General features: G+C 43.5%; 1 protein-coding gene across 4 annotated transcripts in view; it reads left to right on the top strand.

The window, feature by feature from the left end:
- The window catches only part of Frmd5 (FERM domain containing), an 82,588-nt gene extending 59,697 nt beyond the window's left edge, over positions 1-22,891 (top strand). For 2 of the 4 annotated variants that reach the window (XM_011151032.2, XM_011151033.2), the window contains 4 exons: positions 7,502-7,728; positions 11,442-11,609; positions 12,481-12,990; positions 19,704-22,891. In XM_011151032.2, coding sequence (XP_011149334.1) covers positions 7,502-7,728; positions 11,442-11,609; positions 12,481-12,990; positions 19,704-20,146 — 1,348 coding nt within the window. In that variant the 3' untranslated portion in view covers positions 20,147-22,891. The remainder of the gene's footprint in view (positions 1-7,501; positions 7,729-11,441; positions 11,610-12,480; positions 12,991-19,703) is intronic. The other 2 variants (XM_025305684.1, XM_011151034.2) reach the window with 2 other exon arrangements.
- Positions 22,892-23,103: the final 212 nt, after the last annotated feature.

Consider the following 23,103-nt stretch of genomic DNA (forward strand, 5'->3'; position numbering starts at 1 on the left):
AGGTAAGCTTCTATGTAAAATGCATAATTATTCGCTCTCACCAGTTTAGACGCAAAATGTTGACTCCGGGTTCACCGGTGCACTAGTTATTAATATACAAGGTGTCCGGGAAACAAAAAGTTATATAGGTTAATCTGGTCAAACTGAGAAGAGAAGTCTTTTACACGATTTTGCAAATAAGTACGCAAATTTTCAAGTTATCAATTAAATGACTCTCTAGATGTGGTCATTTTCAATCAATAATAACTTAATAACTACAGCGACTTTTGCAGAATGGTACACGACTTTTCTTCTCAGTTTGCTCTGATTAATCTCCTCCGAATTTTTCGTTTCCAAAAGGAAACCCGGACACCCTGAATATTCTCAACCTGCGTCTCGGCCGATCGCGAGCGATAGCGAGATGTTGGCCGGCGCGTAATGTTACTCGAAATGTTACTTGCGATTCGACCAGCGCGATGTACGTGCGGCTTTTCTGAAATTTCCGCGGTAAGTAATTGAACGAGAGTCGTAAAGGCGCTTCTCCGGCGTTTACCCGTAAAGGATATATCTCCTCGCCGCGGACTTACATCGCTCGTTCCACCATGTCGGATTTATCGCCTCGCTGTCCATCGCGGTCAAATTTAACGTCTCTTTCGCAAGCTTCGTTGAAGCTTTCGAACGACCGTCGATGGTCAGAAACTGGCTCGTTCGATCGCGATCGCGTTTTTATTATACGCATATAAGCGGCTTGTTAGTCAGCGATGGCGGCGCAAAGAATTTCCGCAAAAAGTGCCCGTTTCTCAGTCCCCGGTTTTTAAATTAAATTTTATATGAAATGATAGCTCATGATAAGACATTCACAAAAAAGTTTTACATTGAGGTTTTACATACGGAGGATCGGTTTCAGAGATATAGAGGGTCAAAGTGGTCACTACCTACTAAGGAAGTTTGACTGATAACGTTTTATCGCATGAATTTTTATCGAAATTCAGTATCTATTTCAGTATTCAGTATCTATTCAGTATCTGTTCAGAGTTCTTTGAGTTTCTTATTACGAATTCGATATCAGATTTAAAAAAGTCAAGATGGCGGATGTAATCTAGCGGACACAAATAGTGAAACAATTATTTACTTTTATTAGAACTGTTATGTTTCTTGGTTATGTGGTTTTTTCGGTTAGCTGATTGCGAATTTTCTATCAGGATTTACATTTACCTTCAGTGTAGGCAAGATGAAAAAGTTATCCAGCCAATGAAGGCAAAGATAAGCTCCTAAATATAACAAATAAAACTATCACGTTATCCTTTATGCGTCGTGTAACGTATCAACTTGAATTTGATATTTCTTTTTTATGAGAAAACAATAAAAAAATACTCTTCCCACTCAAAGATTGTCGTTGAAAAAATTACTTTCGAAAACCTAATAGAAAATTCGCAATCAGCTAGCCAAAAAAGACACAACATAAACATAGTTCCAATAAAAGTGAATGATTGTTTCACTATGTGTGTCCGCGATGTTGCACCTGCCATCTTGAATTTTTTAAATCTGACATCAGATTCATAATCAGCAACTCAAAGAACCCATAGATACCGAATTTTGCAAAAATTCGTGCGATAAAGCGTTATTAGTGTCATACTTTCTTGGTAAGTAGTGACCATTTAGACCTTCTACATCTTTGAAACCAATCGTATGCTCAACGTGAAACTTTTCTGTAATTAATGTCTCATCATGAACTGTATTTTGGCATAAAATTCGATTCCAAAAAATCGAGGACCGAAAAACGGGCGGGAAATCGACCCTTTTTGCGGAGGTTCGTTCGAGTTGAGTAGCTTCTCAGCTTCGTTTCCTTTTTTTATCGTGCCTCGATGATTTCCCGGTCCGCGTGCCCCTTCGGGAGAACTAAAATTGTCTCGATTGAAATGATCCTAAGCATCTTTTTGTGAGAATCATCTCACAAATATTTTCATGGCTTCTTTCTGGCGACTTCAACTTTGAATTCTTAGTTTTGAGCGACTCGTCGCGTCTTAGCGTCACTTGACAGGGAAAACTGTCAAGGACACGCGAACTTCAATTTTAAGCATCTGTTATTCTCAACGACGTTACAATTTGTGCGAGTTCTGTAATTACTCGCACAGCTCATCTTTGTGTTCCTCTTTATTCTTCTGCAGGACTTTCCCGCAAATAATAAATCAATTACATTCGCGCGCTCTCCCGCGGAACTTCTTCGCGAAGCGGAATACCGCTCTCTTGTCGGGCAAGCTGATTTTTCAAAATATCTCGAGGTATCTCGTTATACCTCGTTACTCGTTACGCATCGAAGAAACTTCTCGCTAAACTTCTTGTCGTTTTGAGCAATACGCTCGTTAACGTTTCCCGAGGGACGAGTCGCTCTCCCTAGCGAGTCTTGAGGATCCTCTCGACGATTCCCCCCGTTGCCGTCCAGTCATGTGTGCGAGGTAACGGTTAAATACGATTATACACGTCAAAGCATCATTAAAAAAAGAAAGGAGAAAAACAGCTGGACTCGCGACAACAAGCGGACGGAAAGCAACGTAGCCGGCGAGCGGTCGCGGCCGCGCCGAGAAAGGGCAAACAGCTCGCGACGGCGACGGCGGCGTCGCGAGTATAAAACTCGCGGTTTCCCGCAAGCCCGGATGTATATTTTATCGCGAGCGAGGTCACTCGGGTGATCCGGGCAGAAATGAATATTCGCTCGATCGTCGGACTCGAGCGCGACGGCAAAAGTCCACCGCCTTCACCCCTTTCACCGCCGCGTCCGTCGGATCCGTCGCTCGTTAAATATCGAGCGCGAGTCGGTGGCGCGTGTGCTCGCGTCGCAGCTCGTTAGCGACGTGCCACTTGTCGTCGTCGTCGACGACGACGACGTCGAAACTTGCTAGGAGCACGCCGAGACGGACACATCGCTCTCTCTCTCTCTCTCTCTCTCTCTCTCTCTCTCGCGAATCGACGCCCGCGCAAATTGACGTATCTAAACTGTCTGGAGATTTTAGTTAGCGCGAAAGTTCCTTCTCGCACGGACGACGAGAGAGTTCGGCGCCGGCCGAACTCGCGCGCCGACTCGCGCTCGCGCTTCTTCCTACGAAGACGCGGGCTGGCCGCCGCGATTGATGAGACTCGCCGAGTTAACCCTTTGAGGCATAGCGGTAAGTATACTTGTCACCTATTTATTCTCACATTTTCAGGAAATATTTCATATCTGAGGGATTCTTGTAGGGTTTTTTTTTTTTTGCGTTTTTTAGCTTCGTATAAGGCACGGGAACATACGTGAAAGGTTGAAAAGTGTTTTGCAAAAGTGGTCCATTTATTATTTTAAATAAACAAAGTGTGAAAAATGTACATTTTTACAGAAGGAAATAATTTTCCACGAACTATGCGTGAATTTTTTGCTCAAAATCAAGATTTGGGGGTTTTCTCGGTCGCTGATTACGAATCTGAGGTCCAGATTTAAAAATTAATTTTCCAAGATGGCGGGTTCAAAATGGCGGATCATAGAATTTTTGTTAAATTAGCTAAAATTGTACTCTGGTTAGTTTTTGGGGTCGCTGATTACGAATCTGTGGTCCAAATTCTGAAATTTATTTTCCAAGATGGCGGATCATAAAATTTGTATATGATTAACTGAAATTGTACTTTGGTTAGCTTTCAAGGTCGCTGATTACGAATCCGAGGTCCAGAACTCATTGTTCAAGATTGTAGATTCAAGTTGGCGGATCGTGGAATTGTGATATATTTACCTGACATTGTCTTCCGGTTAGTTCATTTTTCATATTTGCCGCCATCTTGAATCCGCCTTCTTGAATTTTGAAAATCTGATAACGGATTCGTAATTAGCGACTCCAAAAACCCCCGTATATAAATTTTCATGTGATCCGGATTTTCTGAAAAATACGTGCCTCAAAGGGTTAACTAAGGTGATCAGAGTTGGCGAGAATTCATTCGGGCAAAGCGCGATCATCGAGATCAGCCAATCGTCGCCCGTGTCAGTAATGACGAAAAATTCGGTTGGTCGGTGAAATTAATTACCGATCGGCGTGTAATCGGCCGTAAACGATTATCGCTTGCGCGATCACGACTTTCACGATGTTTATCTGACGATCGCTTCGATGAGCTAAAATTTCCGTCGATCGATGCCGGCGACACCGCCGAGACGTGATGCGCAATTCAGGCTGCCTCAGCCCAAAAATATCATACGTCAGGACGTGAGAAACGAGTAACTACTTTTTTTATGGATATTTTTCGAGTATTATGTAAGTTGGATTGATGTTCCCTCGCGACGGTGTCAAAGTTCGTACCATGAATCATACGATTTGTGAACTCCACCGACAAACTTGGCAGGACTGGATGCAGAAAAATAAGTAAAAAGGTTTTAGCCAACATACATAAGGGTGTTCCCCGGGAAGTTGCTGAGACTAAACAATTGGTTCTCCCGTCCATGACTTTAGAACGGGTCTTAAGGTTAATGGTCGTTCGCAGTTTTATTCTGGTTGTAGTAGAAGCAAGTCTGTGCGCGTAAAAATGAGTAATCCGACGACGGAAGAAAACGGTCTATCTTATCGAGTGCTTCTTTTCGAGAGAAAAAGTATATTAGTAGCGCTTATAGGAAGTTTCGTATGAAATACAGAACACACAAAATTACGAGCGAAAACATACTGAAAAGGAGAATTCATCAATTGTTTATACTTAGGCGTTGCGTCACTCCATTTTTGGCAATAGATCTGCGTTAAAATAATTTTTTGCGTTTTTAACAGAATTATCGATAAATTTATGCAATATGGAACTATCCAAGACACAATCTTTTTGTCTGTAACTGTAGAAGAAAATATTGAAGAAATTAAGAATTATTTGGAGCAAAATCCAAATGCTTCCATTCGAAAAGCTGGAGGTGTTGATGGAAAATTGATAATTTACACGGACGAGGCACATTTCCGACATTAAAGACAGTTGTTGTGCCGGAAATCGAAAAACGATGCCGGATTTAGTAACAGCTATTAAAAAAAGTCGTCAGTAATATTAACGACGACACGTTAGAAAAAAGTTTTTACGAGTTTTCGTAAAAGAATTAAGTTTTGCACAAACTCAGATGATGCGCACTTGGAAAATGTTTATCCACTAGCTTATTTGATCGTTAGCATATTTTTCATTATTTTCCATCAACAAAATAAACTGACACGCTAGCATTTTTTAAAATTCTATTTATACCGATTAAAAACTGCAGACTTTCTTCTTTTCAACTTCTGTTTTTACGATAGCTGAATATGTTCGAGAATGACAGTGATTAATTTCAGCAACTTGCAACATGGGACACCCTGTATATCCGCAAAGGCTTGCTTTTTTAGACAAAAGCTTCAAAAGATGGTAACGATGAAAGAAACGAAATGTCTCGATAAGTGCGTTAAGAATGCTAATATAATACATTTTTTATTTTTATAATACATTTTTAGGAGGGAAGATATAAGGAAACTTTTTTTGGTCTTTTTTCTTTCCTCTTTCTTTCTTTCTTTCTCTCTTCTCTTTTTCTCTATATATTTCTTTTTTATATATTCTACTTTGTATTTTCTTTCACTTTTATTGTATGAGAATTTTCTTACCCGTTTATTACTTACTATATCATTCTTGTACACCAAAGGGGTCAGGTCCGTATATTATTAATAAATAAATATAAATATAAATATATATAAATATAAATAAATAAAAATAATACTTGTTCTTGGAAGTAAACCTGCCAATTTTGACAATTTCTGAATATTAACCGAAGAATCAAGAATCGCTGGAAACGCTGGAACGTCGCTTTGCCGTTTGTTCTGAGTAAAATAAAAAAAATGCTTTATTGCCTGATATCATGGATTCCTACACTTTCGAGGAATTCGCAGGTACGACAGAAATTCGGAACAATTTTTATAACAGTACGCGTCTGCTTGCTCATTTGTATGAAAACGCGATTTGACGAATAAAATGTATCTTTGAGATCGCGGCGGCTTTGAGATAAAAATCTGAGGACATTTATCAAGGCTTTTACTCTTTTTTCCTTTTTTTTTTCTTTTTTTTTTGTAGAATTCATCCTGCGATTTTTTGTCGCTAGAGTTTTGCAGACACAGCCAGTACTCGCAAACGCTTGACACAAATTTGCCGGGCTTCTCCGTCATCGTGTCATCCTATTAATCATTAACCTCTCAACAATATTGTCACGGAGCAGCTACCCTAACAAATAACGAGGCAATTCGCGCACGGCGAGGACTCTCATCGGACGCCTCTCTCGCAGCCGCTGTTCGTATTAATATCAGGAAACGTTTTCGCCGCGATGCTTAAAGTCCGCGAGCGTCTCCCGCGAGTGAATCGCGCTCGGGTATCTCTCACCGGAGACGAACATATTTTACGATTCGATCAGCGTGCCGGCGTTATCGGCTGATCAAATTCGACTCGGGTTAATATATCGCGACCCCTGCGGCTTATGACGCCGAACGACGTCGATTTCGCCGAACGCCGCGACTCCGGCCCGGCCGGGAAATTGATACGAGCATAAATTCTCGCGTTTATTAGACTCCGACGCCGGCGAAGCCTGTTCCGCGGCTACCTGCGCTCCGTTTTCCTCCTTTTACAACCGGCTGTTGTCCCCGCGGAATTAGAAATTACACTCGATAATACGGACCTGCGGATTTTAATCCTTTGTATCCTGACGGCAGGAAAGGTGTAACGCTCTGTGCAATATTTATATATTGCTCAATTTTTCTTCTGAAATCTTATAATCATTAATCATTATCCCGTGTGTTTATATGCTATTTAATTAGGGAAAACTTTCATAAGAAGGCCTTAGGTAAATTAATTCAGGGTATGCAGATCGACAATGGACAACAAGTCGAATGAAAGAGAACCTTCGCTCGTGAGAACCGAATTTGGTTGCGATGAGGAGCGGAGTTTGCGCCGACACGCGAGAATTCCCGAGAATTCTCACGTGTGGAATTTTCGGTTCCAAGGACGGACGGGGTTCCGTTGGCCCTCGGCCAAAAATTCATCGTCACGTTCATTTCCGACCGGTCTACCTTCCTCGTTTCGCTGCGCGCTGTAATTTTTACACAAGCTGCGGCCTGTAATTTTTACACGCACACGCGCGCGCGCGCTCTCGAGAGGTTTCTTGAAATTCTCCACTCCACGAGAAGATCTCGGGACGAAGAACTTGAGGACGTAACAGGAGACCGTCTTCGGCGGAGGCGAAAGGTGATTCCCGCGACGAGCTAGATTTCCGGCGGTACGAATATGAGCGATTGGAAAATCCCGCGCGAGAATAGCAGAATTCGGTCCGGAGTTAAGCGGAACTCTCGATAATTTCGGCTGAATTCTGTGCGACCTCCAGCGGGGTCTCTGGATTTCGCACGTCAGCAGAAAATCGCCGCTCACCCGGGCGAACCTTTCCCCCCGTCATCGTCGGTTACTGATTGAGCAGGGCTCTCGGAGGGCGGCTTAACGGCTCGCGATTAAACGCGCCTTGTGCACAATGTATGCGTAGTTTGCCGAGAGCGTCGGACGCGCCGGTAGTGAGCGGCGGCTCCATCTTCTCATGGGGCACGAAGTTTAAGTACACCGGGAGGACTGAGAGGGAGGTCCTGGAGGAGACAGGACCGCTCCGGAAGGAAGAGCCGCTGATACAACGCTGCCAGACGACGTGTTTGCGAAGGAAGGCCAGCAGTGTGCCGGCCACTCCCAGCACGCCGAGCCAGGACCTCGTCGAGATACGTGAGTAGCTGCTCCTTTGCTTCCTTCCTTCTTCTTCTTCCTCGTTTTATCGTCGTGTAATTTTTACTCATCATGCCACTTCTTTATTCGGTAGTCCTGTTCTAGATAGAGGAAAGAAGCAACCGTTTTCAATAGGCAATAACTCAGAGTGTCCCGTAGGGGTAATGTTGTCGTAGAACTTTATTATCAGCGTGTCTCGACTAGTTTCCCAACCTTCTTTTTTTTTTTCTCCTTCGAATTGTGCGAGATCATTTGAAGACGACGACGCGATCTCGAGCTCGGCGCTTGGTAATTCATGCGGTCGCATTAAAAGCGCAAGCGGCGTTGTCCTGGATCGAAGTCGGACAGGACCCGTGAAACTTTGGTGGCGAGCAACGTTTGTATGTTTGCTCGCGATGCAAACGCACCCGAGAGAAAGCAGTTTTGTCGTGCACAATCGTGCACAAATTTTGCCTCTACGTGCGGCCATGTGCGAAATCGGCGAGATTGCTTATTATACAACTCAATATATAATTATAATTTATTATAATATGGACATGTAAATAATCACGGACATGTGGACATATAAATAATCATTGTAATATACATAATCATGATTATTTATATTTTCATAAAATAATTCATCAATTCGTAAATTATTTATGTGTTCATGTGGAAAGAAATGCTGCTGTACAGACGCGATTAAAGTGACCACTCGTGTTTGCAGCAGCCCGCAATGTTGACGTTTAATTCGAGAGAGAGAGAGAGAGAGACGAAAAACTATTTTGTCTTTTGCTCATTTAGCATTTTTCGCATTTAGCGTGAAGACGTAAAATTATTACAGGATTGTATGTGTAGGTTATATAGGGGCAAAATTTGTGTATGAATCATATAATTATATATTAAATAATTAATGAAGTTCGTGCCATTTTGTCACTGTCAGACTGCACATGTGCACACTATCGATTAAAAGTGCGGTTATGTATGGAAAATAGTTTATTTAACGGAGAATTTAGCGGTGTATAACGTTTAACGGAAATTAATTTTTTATTACGGGAGGGGGGTTTATTATTTATCTCAATTGATCAATTGATCAAAACGGTACGAACCTTCTTGGTTAGCTAATATAATTTACGTGCAGATCCTTTGTTTATAATATATGAGAAAGCCCTATAGATATATATATATATATATATATATATATATATATATATATATATTATTATACGTATAATCCTTTTTCTCGAGCAATTATCACGCGATAAGTATCGGATATTTTTGGCGATCGCAAAGAAGCAAGAAGTTTGCCCCACGCTCGTACATCAGACGCCATATATGCCTTGACGTTTGATTATCATTACCATCAGGGAAGGGAGGGGAGGGTCGGCTAACTAGCTAATCGGTTAAAAGTTATAAGTTGGCGAGTTAAGAATTTAACAACTCTTTTCCCTTAGCGTAGTTAATCTCGGAAGAGTCAACTTCTTGAGCTTGAGCAGTTATTTTTAAACGCATCAACGTTACTGCTTAATGTTTTTTCGTACAAGTTAAAATAATTCATCGATACTGAAGCCATCGCGGGCTAATTACAAAACGCGGAGTGAAGAAGACTCGGGAGCGACGTCAGTGAAGTTTCCCCTTTTTCAGCCATGAATTTGTCACACGACTGGAGAGCCACGTTTGTACGCTTGTAAATATCGCTTTGCACAATCAACTCTCAACTACGATGAATCCCCATTTAGCTTTTTTCACCCAACCTTTCATCAGGTTAGTCCTCGTTAAGGCAACCTTGAGCTTAACCAGCTCAACGGCCGCAAGCCTTTAACTCTAACTCAATTTAGCCGAGAAAATATTAACTTACTCAAGCCCGATTGTGTTACCAGAGTAAAATTTTCTCTCACCGAGTGAGAATCACCCCGCCGTGGCAAAACTCTCCTTAGGCCTGTTTCGAAATCTGTTTCGCAGAGGTCGTACTCTCTCCCCTATTTCCTCTTTTTCCCCTTTTTATCTTTTGATCTCCTCTTTTTTCCTCTTAAATCCATAATCCTCCTCTATTTTCCCTATAATAGGAAATTCTTAAACTTACCAAAAATCAGACAACCTTTTCAATGGCGAGTATATGAGATATCGGGTATTAATTGAGTCCTTTCTGAATATAAGATAGTGTAGAAAAGTGCAGATACGCGCGCCATCTCCCGACGCGTATCTTTCCGGGGGCCAGAATTTCGAGACCGAGAATGTTCCGAAATTCTGACAAGATATGTGTCTGAACATGGCGCGCTAATAATTAAATTAATAAAAAAATTAAAAAAATTAAAGAAATAGTATGCGATTACTTTTGCAAAACGCCATGCAAAAACGTGTCTCTGTATGGAGAAAATATTGTAGTAAAAATTAACACAAAATTGAGCAATGCTGGATCATATCGGAATAGTGATTGAAATTATGATATATGTTGTAATTTTTAGTGATGTATATAATGTATACACATCACTGAAGATTACAAAACATATATTGTAATTTCGATAATAATTCCTGTATAATCCAGCGTTATACACTTTTTTAATAATTTTTACTACAATATTTTCTCCGTGCACAGCTTATGTTCGTTTTTCTCTCAAATTACTTGATAATTTTTTATATTTTGTTTGGAATATATTTTAAAAATTCAATTTATTATATCTCATACATAGATACATACATATGTACCACTCCCAACTTATGTACAAACGTTTTTTTTGTTATTTTAGATTTTATCAGAAGTTTTATGTTTCCCAGGTAGCAGGGTGATATCAAATGACATATTAATAACGTCATTAGGCATCTTAATAACGTCACCTTGTTACTTGGGATATTATATATTGATAAATATATATCGCGTTTTTCAATAAAGATATTACTGTTTTAATAAAAATATTATTTTCAACAAAACTATTGTTCAAATACATCAGTGTTATTAGTCTTTTGATGTGAATCTGTTTTTCAAATCAATTAAAATTTCCCCTTTCTTTCATAAAATACTTCTCCTTTTTCTCATCATAATTTTCCCCTATTCCTCTATAATAAAAAGAAATAGAGAGTACGTTCCCTGGTTTCGAAAACTCTGCTTTTACCTGTAAGGTTGGCAGGCTCTAAACTAACCTAGATACGTCCCATAATTCGTGATCAGCTGATCACGCTTGGACGCTCACAGCCGTGTATTAATTCTGGTTCTAGCTACTAATTTTGCAATGTTAGTAGAGAAATGGATAGATCTTGTATTATTTATTATTCATTAATAATTGATAATTGATCAACTGGTCGGGTACAGAACGTATCCGAGTTGGTTCAAGGCTTGCCAACCTCATGACCAAACCGAAGCTTCCGGAGTCGATTTCGGAACAGGCCTGTGATAACGTCAAGGCATATATCTGTATGACGTCACACGAGGGGGAGGGGCACATGGATCGTTTCGTTGCGAGTCCTTGTTGCACACGCGCTTACCAAGTTGCCGCTCCCGGCGCTGCTGGACTAGAACGAGTCCGAGCGGGAGCAGGAGCGAGAGCGAATCTCCGTTCGCGAGATCGCTCGGGGAAGAAATAAGGAAGAAATGGCGCGCGCGCGTCGTTGGTCGCACGGTAAACGCACGGTCGTTTTACCGTACACTCAAGGACGCGGAGCAACGTGGCGAAATGCTTCACTCACGGGTCGACCACGGAGCCTCAAGGTATGAATCGCATGGTCTCGTCGCGTTTCAGGATATTCCAGCCTGCCGCGTAGCTGTCACAGCGCGGGCCTGGACGGCACCGGGATGCTGGAGGGCGGCTCGGGTGTTCCCCTCAGCTCCCCCTACTGTCCAGACAATACCTTGCCCCTCCTGGAGACCGTATCCGAGGACCAAGAGATTCACGCCAGGAGAAACAATGGTTAGTTCACGCCCGTGTGTCGTTGCAATTCTCTCTCTCTCTCTCTCTCTCTCTCTCTCTCTCTCTCTCTCTCTCTCTCTCTCTCTCTCTCTCTCTCTCTTTCGTTTTCTTCTCCTTCTCGTTTCTCCACCATCGCCCCCCCCTCCCAACGTTGAGTCCCCGAAATTCGTTCGACTCCACCCCTGCCCCTTCCCCCCCCCCCAGTTCGTTCGAGTTGCTCGGCGCGACGCATGTGTGAAGCGACGACGGTGAAGCGCAGCGATATTATCGATTTGCTGATAATTAGAGCTTGCGTGCGAATTTTGCTATGCGGAGGGGTAACCTTCCTTGGCCAGGTCACCATGGACGTGCAGGTGTCAGGGTTCTCGCTCAGGTACACGTTTGTGGGCAGGATGTGTTCTCGATGTTTGCCGAATAGAAGTTAGTGTGCATGACGAAGGTGCGCCCCGACAGTCGTACGCGAGAGACAGGGAGGATCGCGGTCGGAACAGCCGCGAAGGATTCGCGTACGAATCGTTCCTTGAGAGCAATCCGCCGTCGAGTCGCGTCCAGCTCGCGGCCCCTCGAGAACTCGCGCGGGAGGAGGCAGGGGGGAAAGGAAGAGAGACAGAGAGAGAGAGAGAGAGAGAGAGAGAGAGAGAGAGAGACCGAGGGGATCGACCCTGCGAGTCATTTTGCAGCGCGCAAATTCGGGTCCTATTCGGTGTCGAGTCTTCCACGCCGCGGGAGAAGATCCTGCGCCTCTGCGCGTGTGTCCCATATCTCTCTCTCTCTCTCTCTCTTTCTCTCTCTCTCTTTATGAGCGCCGCTTCTTTGGCTTCTTAGACCTCCTTGGTTGATTTGTTTTCTCTGTTTCTTTCTATTCTTTTAGCCGTAGACGAACATGATACGCATGCGAGTGCCACCCACACGTCTACTACTACTACTACCACCACCACCACCACCATCACCACCTCCAACACCACCACCACAAACCGCGCGAAAGCCAAACTGAAATTTCCCAAGAGCACGCTGAACCGACCGCAAGCGTTGTACAGTCAGAGAATAGTGATAGGCTCGGAGGAGCTGGCGGGCCGCGACATCGAGCACGTCGTACGGCAACGTATTAACGCCCTGACTAACGACCGGAGCCCGAAGGTGGTGCGGTCGACCGCTCTGATAATCAAGAGCTCGAAGGCGCCGGCGAACGCCAACGGACGTTCGCTTTTGGCTCGCGACGAGCGCGACGGTAAAACGCGCGTAGAGGTAAGCGAGCTCGGCGGATGGACTGCTACGCCGACGACGACCTTGGCCACCGCCAACGGTTGCGCGAACCTGGCTATGGCCGGCTCGGGATTGTCCAATGGATTCGGTCGCTCGAACAAGCGACAAGGGCCGCCAGGTAAGTGCGGGGGCCGAGGGTCAAGAGAGAATAAAGTGTAAAGAGCCCGGGCGAGCCAAACGTCGGCAGCATGCCGGCAGACTCGAGCGGGAACACCGCTCGTCACCGCCATTTTAAGGAGATGCCACGCTCGAGGACTCTGCCGACCGACAACGCTGGCTTCTTTCCTGCCTCTTGTTGCAAAGTTGACTTCGCTTACCGTGCTGGTCGCACGAAGATGTAGCAGAGATGTGCGAACTCGTTTGAATCGTTCGAGGCCGAACTACTTCAAGATCTCGAATTGCGGACGTTGAAATGTATTTAAGACTCGATTGCCGGCTGAGACGATGGTAACTCTTGAGAGAAATCAGCGCGAAGTTTAATCATTAGGAGGGAATAAAATGGTGTTTTAATATCAATAATTATAATCTTCAGGATGGTTTTCTTTTTTTTTTTTTAACGTGAGAGGTCGATTTACCTCGCAAGTCTGAAGAAATAATTGCGAATGTCGTCATACCTTCAAACATTGTTATCCTCCCGTAGTTTAAAGTTACTTACAGTAATATCCAACAGTGTAAGCTGCGTTATCAGTTACGTTAAAGGTTTCGACGATTCAGTTTGATCGGGCTCGACGCGGAAAGCGTCCTCGGTTTGCACATCTCTGAAGGTCACGCGCGAAAATGAATCGGAGCGTTCAATATGTGAGCAAAGAAGAAAATTCGAAATTTCCAAGTCGACGTCTCGAGGCGTCGTCGGTTAGCTTGAAAAGATTTGCCCGTGATATAAAAAAAGTTCTGCAGCCTGCATCTCGAAAATGTTTGCCATCTTTTCCGTATTTCTCGTTCATACAGGGTGTACTAGAAGAATGTATACTCCGGATTAACTTTCTTTGACGTTTTTAAAAAAAAATGTTAAATGCAAAAGTTTTACGATTTGGAAGTGGACATCTAGCGGTGAACTCGAACTTGACTTAGAAATCAAATTTAAAGGTCAAATCAGAGTCAATTTTGAAATCGTAAATGGAAATTCTCATTTTTTATTATATCATCTTTTGCTACCTGTTAGTTTCAGCAACTTTCGTCTGAAACATGTTTTTATTTACCTAATATTTTTTGAAATATTTAGGGAAAACTAGGTAACTTTTTCAATATTTATCTCACGATATCTCGGTAGTTATTTATCGGGAGAAAAAATGGTTTCAACAATATGTTATTACAATAGTCCTAACTTTTGTTAACTTGATGACCTCTGGAAATTTCAAAATCATCACCCTAAGGTCATCATCACTAGATGCCCGTTTCCAAATTTTAAAACTTTTGTATTTAACGCTTTTTTTTTTTTTTTTTTTTTCAAAAACGTCATCCCTTCGAGTTAAACCGCAGTACCCATCTTTCTGGTACATCCTGTATATCTCATATAAATTCCTTTATATGAGATATACCCTCTGCTTTTTACCGTGTTCAGCGGGAGACCTAATCACGTATACGCAGAAGCCTCTCTGCAGACTTTTCTATTTCGAAGTGTTTGAAAAAAATCTCACCGACGGAACACCGAGCTTCTTCCGCAAAGTTTACGTCAAATCGGTCACACAGAATTGCAAGTGCCGTTAAAGAGCACGTTACATTGGAACGTCGCCCGAGATGTGACGGGAACGATAAGAGGAAAAAGAAGACCTCAAAGTCGACACTTCTAGCTGCCAAAGATACGAAAGTCTGCAGCTCAGGAGAGAAACCTCAAGGAAACGCTTTCGCAATCGAATCTCGAAGTTCCAAAATATGTACGGGAAGTTTGCGGAGTGCTTCCGCGACGCGTGCGTGCTGGTTTCCCGCTAAATACAGCAAAACAAGGCAGCACACAACGTTTCAACGCGATGATCCCCTCGAGTACGAGAAGTATGAAAAGAACAGTGTCATCGCGCCGCAGAGTGCTCGTTTGGCCGATCATCCCCATGTCATCGGCACTCTTCGAGTTCGTCCACCTTGGCACCCCTTGAGCATCCCTTGAGCTCGTGTTTGCTCAGGACGGAGTCTGCTGGTGCAACTCGACGCGGCGGATCGGCCGCGAAAGTCGAGCAGGATCTGCGGTATGTCCCACCTAGTCGGTCACAAAGCGACAGATCCTGCTCAGGTTCTGCCGCCGATCCGTCATCATACCTTGCCGGCAAGCTGCCGGCAGAATTGACCGCAGTTCCTGCGCAAAATCTGCTTCTGCAGGTTTGGCTATCTGGGAATGTTCTTTATCTCCTGTCTCTCTCTCTCTCTTTCTCTCTCTCTCTCTCTCTCTCTGTCTCTGTCTCTGTCTCTCTCTGTCTGTCAGCCGCTCTTCGCGACACTGTCTGTACGATGTCCGATAACGGTTCCGCTCGCGTGTGTCCTTCCTCTCGATCTCTTTCTCTCTCTCTCTCTCTCTTCCTCTCTCCTCCTCATGGTGCATGTGTCGTTGCTTGTGGACTCTGCTCTTGCTTTCCTTTCGTCCGTGTGTCTTTATGTTGAGCATCGCTGCTGCGGTCTGCATGGGCTTGCGCCTGTTACACGTATATCAGCCCGCGACACGTCGTCCCCGGGGTAGACGCACGAGGTACCTCGTGTGTTCTCGGATTGTCTCCAGTCGATCGATCGGCTGCTGATCGGGCCCCGGATACAGCTTCCGCTAGCTCGGATTGCTTCCGGGGGGCGTCGAAAGTTTCCTGTCCGTTCGTCTTGTGGCTAAGGCGGAGTGGGATTGTTAGTAGTGATGGGCGATCCTGTAGAAAAAAATCGATTTTTCTGTCGACCTCGAGAGAGAAAGAACTAGAATCGATTTACTAAAATTGATCTAGAAAATCGCACGCAAGGAGCACATTTAAACATGTTTCTTCTTATTCGATCCTATGACGTCCCGTCAAGATGGAAATTTCAAGAGAACTTTTTTAAAGGAGATCTTTGCATATCTCGGAAATTATGTCGAAATGATATTTAATGATTTTCACTCACCAGAGCGCTTTTTGAGATATCTCTCTTGAGAAATTTCCTGAAAATATCGTCTTCACGATATTCGGATATTATCTTATATTATTTCTTGAAAATGCCACTGTTATTATTATTCTAGATGATATCCATTTGTCCCCTCATGAAAAGTATGCAGAGTGTATAAAAAGTACCAGGACGGCGAAATATTTCGAAAATTAAGCATTTTAGAAAAAAAATGTTTCAGACAAAAGTTTTGTTAATTTGATGATTTTTAAATTAGCAAAGGTTACAAGTTAACAAAAGTCAGAGTGCTACTGTAAAAATATATTCTTGAGACCAAACAGAGTAAAAACGTCCAGTACCACTTTTTCTTCCGACAAATAGGGAGATATAAATTAAATATTGAAAAATCTACCTTAAATTTTCCTTCCTTAAATATCTAAAAAAATATTAGACAAATAGAAAAATGTTTCAGACAAAAATTGTTAAAATTAATTGGTAGAAAAATATGATATAAATATGACATAATAAAAAATAGTAAATAATAAAAAATAAGTATGATGTAATAAAAAATTGTGGTTTAAGAAAAGTAACGATCAGTGAATATCTCGAAAATGACGCCATCTGTAAACAAAATGATATAGTTATTTTATGTCCCCTTTGAAATTATACAACTTTTGTCTGAAATATTTTTTTCTAAAATGCTTAGTTTTCGAGATACTTCGCTACTTTTTACACACCCTGTATAATGTTGTCTACTTTCCGAGTATTTCATACGTACGGCTCAGAAGACTAGACATCGTTATCCTTAATGAGAGAGATTTATTCGAGTTAATTGAAAAAGATTTTACGTAAAGGTAATATTCTCAAGAAGCGGATCCAACTTATAAAATTTTATATCGTTATCCTTAATGAGAGAGATTTATTTAATTTAATTGAAAAAGATATCATGTAGAGGCAATATCCTCAAGAAACGAATCCAACCTATAAAATTTTATACACTGACGATGTAAGAAATAAAGTAAACACTTTTTTTGAAAGATCATTAGATCAGCCGAATATTATTAAACTGCCACTCGCATGTTTACATGTGAGCAAGTGGTAAACTCGAAGTGGTCAACAGTCAAATAAAGGAAAGCAAAGACTACAAAAGATGACGGTTCCCCGATGATCGGGGATATTTTGTGGGGTGTGTAACTGCGCGCTTATTCGGCATATTTGTAAGTAGCATTAAATTCCTTCTACTACTTACTTTGTTAACGCGTTAAGCGGCGAATATTTTTTGTCGATCTTTCCGTTTACGCCACGCGTTTATATATGTGTGTGTGTTTTAATATTAATAAAAGTAACATGTAGATACATTTTTCTTTTCTCATAATCTGAAACTTCTCAATATTAGAATATTATTTATTTAATTTTGTATTGTCACCGGTGACCGGCGCTGCGTTGACGCACTGAAGCATCAATTATTTAATTGCTCATAAAATATCTCGCTTAATCTATCACACTGCCTTGTAATCGGAATCGATTCCAAAGTGAATTCTTCATTAAACAAAGCGATACTGATGATTGAGCGGATTTACACAATCCGAATAAGATGGATTTACACAAAAGTCGGGCAGAAAAGAATCGACTGAAGAAATTGATTCTTCGGAGGAGAAAGGTTGATTTACTGAAAATCGAACTGCGATCGCCCATCGCTAGTCGTTAGAGTATCAGCTGCAATTGCGATACGATAAGTGCATCATAGTCGGGAGAGTGCACGCATAAACGTGACTTCACGCGCAGCAGTTGTCTGTCGATCTTCTCTGCGAGATCGGCTCGTGGAAAGCGCTCGTTTGTTTTCGTCATCTCGCTCTTGTCCGCCAAACTATTGTTGGCTGTGTGTTGTTATACAAGGTTGTACTTGAACTCTGTCGGCACAAATCACAGGATGGATTCTATATAAAAGAAATAACTAAGAAAGTCTTGGTTAATACTCTCAAGCTTAGTTTCTGAGATTTAACTGCCGCAAACTCAGTTAAAAAAGATATATATATATATATATATATTTATAATATATTTTATATATATTTATATATATTTTTTTACATATAATATAAATATATATTACAATATATATATATTATATATATATATATAGATATATATAGATATTTTATTTATTAAATCGCGGTTTACGAATAAGTAACTAGACACATGCTGTTGCAAAAGTTGTCCGAAATGTCTGCCACGTCTGCAAGCTCGTCGAGAGAGTTTAGGCATCCATGATGTCGACACGAAATAATACGTTTTTCTAATTTCGCGCGAGAGGTAACAATATCAATATTGGTGGATATTATCTCGAAAATCAGGTGAAAAACGTACTTATGAGCATTGTTAATCCGCTTATCGCGACGCGTTTTCTTTCATCGCTGTCATCTTCCGAAGGCTACGCCTCAAAAACCAAGCTTTTGCGAAATTACTAAGACATTTTTATTTATTTTTCAATATAGAACTTGTCTTGTAAGTTGTCGACGGAGTTCATCCTATATATACAAAGTTTTCAAGAGCGCTTCCTCTGGAGGATTTTCATCGAACTGATCCGAAATTGGTGAAAACAAACTTACATCTCCGTCACCTTCATCCCTAAATCGATCCCTTGGAGTTAAAAATATATCTTCGAACTCCTCCCCTCACCCAAGAAGGATTTCTCTGCGAATCCTTAAAGAAATTTCTTCCTTAAAGAAATTCAACCTTTTATATCCGAAAAAGGTTCGAAAGAAAAGAAGCTAGGGAGACAATTTCGAAAAAACGGGCATGTCCTTCAAAGATCTTCCCAGACACATTCGAGGAGATTCGAAAATATTTTTTTTAATTACAGGGAGTTCATTAAGAGGGAGTGGATGTCATCTGTTTTAGTTAATTTAAGATCAGTTTAGAAAGAGTCTCTCCGAGAAGGCGTTCCTGAAAACACATTCTCTACAGGACGTCTCATAATTTGCGCTCATCATTTGCACAGTGCTGTACCTTATGAAAATCTTCGCTGACCTTCTCTTAGCGAAAATGTCGAGAGTAATCATTATATATATAGCAAATTTTCAATTTTCAACAGAGCCTCAGATGAAAATGTTGCCGAAGCAAAGTGCACTTTAAACTGACCGAAGGACAGAATTTTCGTCCGATCGCCCGAAGCGTAGCTCGCGAAGAGCCTCGCTTTCCTCGATCGCTTATACTCCGGAAAGTATCGAAGCCTCCGACACTCTGTTGAGAAAGAAATGGCGGATTTTCATGCGAGAGAATAGCGCTGTGCAAACAGCGAGGGCGCAATTCAGGAGACACCCTGTATATAGACGCACATATGCTTGATTTGGTTTCTTCCGGGTTGCTACCGCGTCCATCGCGAATTAGTTGGCTGAACATTCCGGTTCGCTTCCTCGGCAAGGGGAAGAAGCGGAAACTTTCAGATTGCAGTTGAAGAGTTCCGGGTTGTGCCTCTTGCGGAGGAAGCGAACTGGAATATTCACGAAGCGTCGGGGAAACAACGAGTCCACGACGGTGCGCGCCGTCTCAGGCCGGGAACGAAATCGAGTATTTCTCTGAGCCGCGAAAGCCTGAGATATACAGGCGGGATTGTCTAGAAGAAGGACTCGGTCTGCGTTTCTTCCACGAGCGCGATCCCGAGCCTCGGAGTAGATCCGTCAGAGCCTCCGCACTTGCAAACGTCTTCGTCCCCGAGTCGCTCTCTCCCCGACGAGCAGCAGCCGTATTGCCGATGTAACATCTGGCACGTTCTTTCTGTTTCAGTCGGTCAGCACGAGGGCGAGACGAACGACTATTACTTTAGGGACTCTTTCGACCACTCCTCGTCGGAGAGTCAGCTGCTGGACGCGCCCGGTGGCGGCAAGCCGCACAGCCGCTCGGTCACGCCGGTACCGAAGGTGCAGAAGCTGCAGAACTCCAAGCTCTGCCTTCAGCAACAGCAACACCATCAGCAGCAGCAGCAGCAGCAGCATCTGGGTCGTCGCGCGAACGGCAAGCTCAGACACCAAAGTATGCGCGTGATCAGGCTCTTCATACCGGCGTTCATGCTGACGATCACGGTGCTGTTCATCGTGACGGTGCTGGTGTTCGAGACGGACACGACGCTGTTCAACAGCCTGCGCAAAATGCCGGAAATGGTGGCCTTAAGGAGCCAATATTACGTTCCGATCAAGGAGTTCCTGCGGACCAAGCTCGGCCTATTCTGATGCGACAAGATGACCGGGCCGAGATCGTCCTACGTCGTCGCGTAGCGCTCTCTCCCTTCAGTGCCAAGTCGCGGACGGATTCGTGACTGAGAGATACGGCCCTAGTCGCGGGAAAAAGGAACGGACGCGCCTTTCTCCCTTATCCCTCTCCCCTTCCGCTCATCCCCCCCCCCATCCCACCCAAGCCTCCCCCCGGCCTCTAGCTCACCCTACTAACCAACTAACCAGCCACCTAGCTACCCTCCGTTGCGCGCCGTCGCGTCGCAGCTTGGTCGCACGAGCGTGAGTGCTTCGGACGCGAGAGTCGATCGACAGAGAAACAGAGAGAGAGAGAGGGGGGGGGGGAGAGTGCGTTGCTCGAAGTTAGGAACGGTCGGAAGAGGAAGAGAATGAAAAACGAGGAATAAAATCGAGAGGACGAGGAGGAGTCGATCCGAGCGATCGTAATGTCGCGTGCAGCTTTCGACGCGCAAGAGAAAGAGAGAGAGAGAGAGAGAGAGGGAAAAGCCGGAGATCGCAACGGTTATAATTGAATTGTGTACGAACAGGGAGAAAGAATGTACACCGGCAGACGGTGTCCCAGCCGTTCGTCGTCCCACGTACGATGCTTCTCAACGACTGCTTCTCACCGATCCTCCTTGTTTCCTCATTTCTTTAATTTCTTATTTTTCTTCTTCCCCGGCGAGAACGGAGCCGACGCGACCGACGATCGAGTCGGCGGGACCTCCCCGGCCGAGCGAGCTCGGTCGGTCTCCTCGACGGCAAGAGAGCGATCGATTTGCGATGGAATATTTTGCGATACATACATATATGTAACGGTAACACTAGTGCGACGTTGGTTGATGGATGAATGGCCTATCGTGTTAAGACTATGAGACGGACGACGTTGGTTGGGTGACTCGCGGAACCCGCAGATGAATATACGCGCGCTACGCACCCTGGCGTAATAATCATAATAAACAGAATAAAGGAAAAAGAAGAAGAATATTTTGACATTGAAGAGACGAGACGTGGAGGAGCATACAGAAGCGGAGATGTGTAATATATATGTGTGTGTGTGTGTGTGTGTGTATATAGGGTGTCCGGGATCTTGTGGAAACGAAGAATTGTGAAGATTAATCGAATGAAACTGAGAGAAGAAAAGTCGCGAGTCATTTTACAAAAAAGTCGCAATAGTCACTGAGTTATCAATTATTGAAAATGACCCGAAGAGACTCTCTTAATTGATGAACTTGAACATTCGCCTACTTATTCGCAAAATGATACGAAACCTTTTCAAAATGATTTAATTTACGCTGCTACATGACGGCTATTGTATCTAGCGATAAGTACAGGTACATATTGAACTTCGAACCCTGTCGCTGTCGAATCTTGAACCTGTCGCTAGGTACGATAACTATCATACAATTGTAGATCAAGTCATCCTGATAAAAGAAGTCCTTTACCACTTTGCAAATTCAGTCAACTAAAAAAGCCTCTAGACGTGGTCATTTTCAATTATCGATGACATAACAACTCTTGCGATTTTTGCAAAATTGTACATGACTTTCCTTCTCACATTAATCTTCGCAATTTTTCGTTTCCAAAAGATCCCGGATACCCTGTATATATACACACACACATACACACACACACACACACACACACACGCGTGCGCGCGCATATATAGAGACGATCCCGGCCGTGCCGCGCGTTATTCCGCGTCGGCGGGTGCTCCCCCCTCCCCCCTCGAGCGGCGGCCCGGAACGGATTCCGCATCGTGCCCGTCGCGCAGCGGAATCGCGCGCGGCCACGGAATCGCGCGCGGCGCACAGCCGGGAACATCCTGTGTACACATAGATCGCTGAAACGAGAGAGGTGACACTATTACTCATAGGGACTTTAGGTTATTTTAAACGGTCAACGAAGAAGCAATTGTTTCGTAGATAATCGTAGGCTAATACATACGCGCAGCGCGGAGAAACGCGCGCGGGGGGAGAACACCGCAGCGTCGGACGGCGGCAACGCGTCGAGCCCGCGCGAGAGAGAGAGAGGGAGAGAGAGAGAGAGAGAGAGAGAGAGAGAGAGAGAGAGAGAGAGAGAGAGAGAGAGAGAGAGAGACTTCCTGCTGGATTGCATTCGCTGTCGATTCCCCGTTCTTACGACCGCGGCCGTTCTTAGTCGCGCGAGCGTGCCTGTGCGGCTGCGAAAACTGCATATTTTTGTATAAACGTAGACTTTTTATCGTAGGCAGAGGCAAAGTGAGGGGGGAGAAGGGAGAGGTGATAGGGGGGGGCAAGGCTAAAATCAAAATATTGTTTGGCACACGCGGATATACGCGGAGGGTTCTCTCTCGGAGCTTCTAGGTACTTCGGGTGTCAACGACAAAATTGTGCGAAATAATTATTATCCGAATACATAAATCAGCAGCGCGATTGTCTCCTCTCGTCGGGTTTTGAACCCCGTGAAATTGCAGTTACGAGGCGACGATTCCTTGGTTGTGAAATTTTCAAGAAGGCTGCGCTGCGAATATCCGTCTGCCCGGCTGCGAGTTTATTGTAAATTCGGGCCCGATCCGGCTTTGGACTCTCGATGTCTCAATTGTTTCTCGGATTCGAGCCCGAATTTCGAGGGACGCAATTGTCCGCTGAGGTGAATGCCCCGATTAATGAGCGTCCCGATCGGCCACCATTGTACCGTTTTCCTTAACAGCTGATACTTCACGTTTATCTCATAAATACACGTTCTTCAAATTTCGAACATTTATGAGTCAGAAGTTTTTTTTTTTCCAACCGAAACCCCAAACGCGTTCAAGTTGCCCGATGAAATCAATATGCGCGTACTTGGCTTATACAAGGTGGCTCGTTTTGATTTATCCTCCACTCCGAGATCCACTCGAGTGGATCTCGGAAAATATAAAAGATACGGAAAAACGTTTCAGACAAGAGTTGTTTGGTTTGAAGGAGAACATGAGACAG

The sequence above is a fragment of the Harpegnathos saltator genome, unplaced genomic scaffold (genome assembly GCF_003227715.2).
Source record: "Harpegnathos saltator strain DR-91 unplaced genomic scaffold, Hsal_v8.6 scaffold708, whole genome shotgun sequence".
NCBI lineage: Eukaryota > Metazoa > Arthropoda > Insecta > Hymenoptera > Formicidae > Harpegnathos > Harpegnathos saltator.